We start from the raw sequence: 4,637 nt of genomic DNA on the forward strand, positions 1-4,637 counted from the left end.
GGACGTTTTACTACTAGCGGATGTATTCCAAAACTTCAGACGTAGCTGTATGTCTGTCTACAAACTTGACCCGCTCCACTATTTCACAACACCTGGATTGGCCTTTGATGCCATGCTCAAATGCACAGGTGTAAATCTTGAGTTACTGACTGATATTGGAATGCATCTGTTTATTGAGAAGGGTATTCGAGGAGGGGTGGCTCAATGTTCAAACCGTTATGGCTGTGCTAATAACAAATATATGGGGAATCAGTTTGATTCCAATAAAGAAGTCAGTTATTTGATGTATTTTGATGTGAATAATCTATACGGCGCAGCTATGTCTCAGTACCTTCCGTATGGATCATTTGAATGGGTTGATCCATCATCAATCGATGTTAATGACATCTTAGATGATTCCCCCACGGGATATATATTCGAGGTTGATTTAGACTATCCCAGAGAACTCCATGAATTACACAAAGACTTACCACTTTGTCCAGAGCATTTCATTCCACCACAGAAGAAAATTCCAAAGCTCATGACAACTTTATTACCAAAAAAATATTACATAATACATTACAAAAATTTGAAACAATGTCTCAGTTTAGGAATGCGAGTGACGAAAATCCATCGTGTACTGAAATTCGCTCAAGCTGCCTGGCTCAAACCTTATATTGATTTAAATACAGAACTGCGGAAAAAATCTAACAATGAGTTTGAAAAAAAATTTTTCAAGTTAATGAATAATGCTGTATTTGGGAAAACTATAGAGAACGTGAGGAAACAGAAAGACGTGAGACTTGTAACAAAGTGGAATGGAAGGTATGGAGCGAAAGCCCTTATTGCTCAACCAAATTTTCATAGTTCTATGATATTCGATGAAGATCACGATTTAGTAATTATCCAATTAAATCGAAATGAAATCTATTTCAACAAACCTATCTACATCGGGTTTTCCATTCTCGATCTATCGAAGACATTTATTTACGATTTCCATTATGAATACATAAAAAAAACTTTTGGTGATCGAGCAAAATTATTGTATACGGACACAGATAGCCTTTTGTACGAATTCCATGTGCCAGATATTTATGATTATGTTAAACAAGATATCTGTAGATTCGATACCTCTGATTATCCGGAAAACAATGTATATCAAGTACCAAGAGTCAATAAGAAAGTATTAGGTTTGATGAAGGATGAATGCAATGGAAAAATCATGAGTGAATTCATTGGTCTCCGAGCTAAATCATACACATTCAAGATTCATGGAGAAACTGGAGAAAAAAAACGAGCTAAAGGAGTTAAAGGAGCAGCTTTGAAAACCATCACATTCGATGATTACAAAAATTGTCTTTTTGATAACAAAAATTTAGTCAGACCGCAGTATTTAATTAGGAGTAAAAAACATGAAGTTAAGACTGTATATCAACAGAAATTAGCTCTGAGTTGGAATGATGATAAAAGGATACTCTGCTATAATACAACTGATACTGTACCATATGGTTATGAAAAATAAAATAAAGACAATATGTATTGTTGGTAAATGTTGGTTTTTATTGTAGTAACAATAAGATAGAATACATGCAATACAAAATACATATAATTATAAATCACTCTCATCAATCCAGCTGTTGTGAGTATCATCGAAGCCCAACCATTTCACAAAAACTTTATTGCCACGTTTTCTGATGATTTTTTCAACGAGATACACATCGGGATATTTCACTTTAGTTAATTCTTCTTGATAGAATCCACCCGCGATCGGCTTATCTTCATAATCCACGAGTTGATATGTCACAGGATTGGTATTGACTACCTCACTGATGGTGAATATTTCTGTAGTCCAGTTGGGTGTATAGCCTTTTTCAAAAACATTCTTATATTTGCTGATTCGCACTTTATCTCCAACTTTGAATTTGACGTTTTTTGTGCGATTCACTGTGAATTTACCATACACATGACGTAAAAGATATTTCTCATGATCCGCAGTGACATCTATGGGTTTCATATGGATTGTACGATGCTTGGTATTGTTATAAGACTGAACCAGATTCTTGACTATAGGAATCCACTTGTATGTTCCCTGTAAGCTGAACTGCTTCCACATTTTCTCTTTGAGTGTACGATTAAATCGCTCACATATGGATGCTTTGAGATTACTGAATGTTGAATACATAGTGATACCATTATCTGCCATCAGAGCTTTGAAATCAGTGTTATAGAATTCTTTTCCTCGGTCTACATGCAATTTTTGTGGTTTACGTCCTTGCTTCAACACAGACTTCATGGCATTCATCACGTCTTTTCCATTCTTAGTTTTAGTCGGCACAGCCCAGGCATATTTAGAAAAAATATCAATAACTGTTAGGAGATATTTGTACCCATTATTCTCACGGGCATAAGCAGTCATGTCAACGAGATCAGCTTGCCAAGTCTCGTCGAGTCCACGCACATCAACATGCCGCCGTGGATAATTTCTTCTAGCTGGTCTGTGAAGCTCCTCAACCACTGCTGCTTTTTTGTCCATTCTCCAATTCGATTAAACGTTTATCCAAGTTAGCGATTATTTCAGAATTACGCAATGCTAAGTCTTGATTTGTATCTTCTTGAATTCTTTTCAATTGTTCCGTAATCATTGGTTGCAGACCATCAAGGATAGATTGCACCTCACGTGAAACAGATTCTTTCAGTGTTGTTAGTTCGTCGCTCAGATGCCTAATAGTCTTGGAATGATCAATCAAGTGCTCTTGTACTTCCTCGTTATCAATACGTTTTTGTCTCATAGTCTTTGAAAAATGTTCTTGGAATGATTGGATCATTATTTGAATTTCATCAATTCTACCACCCATGGGTCCAGTAATATTATATATGAGCCGGATTTCTTCTCTGATCATATTACGCAATATTTTCAAAGAAACTGCATCATCGTCGTCTATAGAATCTGCTAGATTACACAGTCTACGATGATTCATATCATATTGTCCATCAGAAGTAACTTTGAAACCTTCTCCTGGAGGACCGCGGCCACCGGAAGTTCTCACAGCGCTCTTGGAATTACTCAGTTGACGTCCAAATACATCAACACTCATGTTTCAAATGATGCATTATGCTCTTTACAGTCTAATAAATAATCTCCGCCTCTCGTAATTCTTCCATTATTGACATAATTTCATTGGTGTGACTCATATTTCCAGCTGATTGTGACGCCATCAGCAGTCGAAGTCTGTCCACTAGCTCATTAGGATCATCCCAGTATACATAATCCATTTTTCGGGGTTTTATTGATGCAATCATATGATGAGGAAGAGCTTTTCCAGTCTTGGGTTCGATGAGATTAACGATAATGTTCTGATATTTCAGGGAACTGCTTGTTCGAAGAGCTCCAGTGGGTTTATAGTACATTCGATGTGCATTTGTACTTCGTATGATATTGCCATAGATATGCTTATCAGTTTCGGTTATAAGATTCATGTTAGGTGACTTCTTAAAAATCAATTCAATGAGACCCGGAGTTAGTGTATATTCTTGGTCCTTGAGAATCATTGAATTTCCCTGGAAAGTGACTTCAGAATCACCAATTTTCATATCTTTTTTCAAAAATCGTACACCAAAGTCTGTATCCAGCTCTCTCTTCTCACGCTCTGTATTGTACCGATCCAAATACGTTTGAAGAAGCTTTTGTGGAGCTATAGGGGATTCTAACATAGTTGATGGGATACGATCAGAAGGACTCATAGCCTTTATTGAGGATTCTTTCTTCATAGGAGTACTGGTATGTGGTGTTTCTGAGCCAGATGGAGGTTCATCAAAAGATTGATATTGAGAAGGATCATATTGAGAGTGATATTGAGAAGGATCTCCATAGTCATCGTCCTCTGTTTTCCGCGTCCGCATATGAGTACTAGATATCTTCTTCTGTCTTTTCGTTTTATGTGAAGGTTCCTTCGTTTGATCCACCAATTTCTCGAGAGGAGTTATTATGGGTTTGAACACTTCACTCACAGCTTTTTCAGTGCTTTCTCTTCCTAATTTGATCATTTTATGTTTGCGGCGAATGGCATCACTCGCTTGAGTGATATTCCGCAAGACATTTGTCTCTTTCTTGAAATTTTCACTTTGCATGTTGACACTTGTACTGCCACGCAACAACTACTCTCAAGTTCTTCGATTAGTGTATATTTATCTCCTCATGAAGCAATCAAATCCTTTACGATATCGACCTTCATTAAGCTTACTATCTTTATCAATTACAATGAAACTATATTTGCCCTCATTCCAGCATTTTGCACACAAATCCTTGAATTCTACGAAAGACATATCAGTATTAACATGATCCTCATGAATGTGCTTTAAATTCATTTCATCTTGACGGAAAAGTATCAGTAAATTTGTATTGTCACGTACAAGATGTTTCGGTATACGAGCATATGTTTGACATAGATAAAAACTGTCAACATCTCTATGTCGCCCCATGCAGAAAAATGCTCGCATATTGTCTTGTTTCTCACAAGCAACATCATCGAAAATCATAATGGAATTTGGTCGAGCGTTTTCAGGTTTAATGACTTCATCATGTTCACTATAAGCGAAATAACCTATTCCCTTTATACCAGAGAGTAAACGTTTGAGGAACTGATATTTCGGTTGATTTA

The 4,637-nt window shown here is 36.6% G+C and overlaps 1 protein-coding gene across 1 annotated transcript; it reads right to left on the minus strand.

Moving 5' to 3' along the window:
• Window positions 1-3,105: 3,105 nt before the first annotated feature.
• On the minus strand, window positions 3,106-4,107 carry LOC107046755. The gene has a single exon (XM_015269458.1). The coding sequence runs from the start codon at window positions 4,105-4,107 to the stop codon at window positions 3,106-3,108; it is 1,002 nt and encodes a 333-aa protein (XP_015124944.1).
• Between the last annotated feature and the right edge of the window lie 530 nt (window positions 4,108-4,637).

Source organism: Diachasma alloeum, unplaced genomic scaffold (assembly GCF_001412515.2).
Source record: "Diachasma alloeum isolate Michigan unplaced genomic scaffold, Dall2.0 Dall_scaffold_01871, whole genome shotgun sequence".
Taxonomy (NCBI): domain Eukaryota; kingdom Metazoa; phylum Arthropoda; class Insecta; order Hymenoptera; family Braconidae; genus Diachasma; species Diachasma alloeum.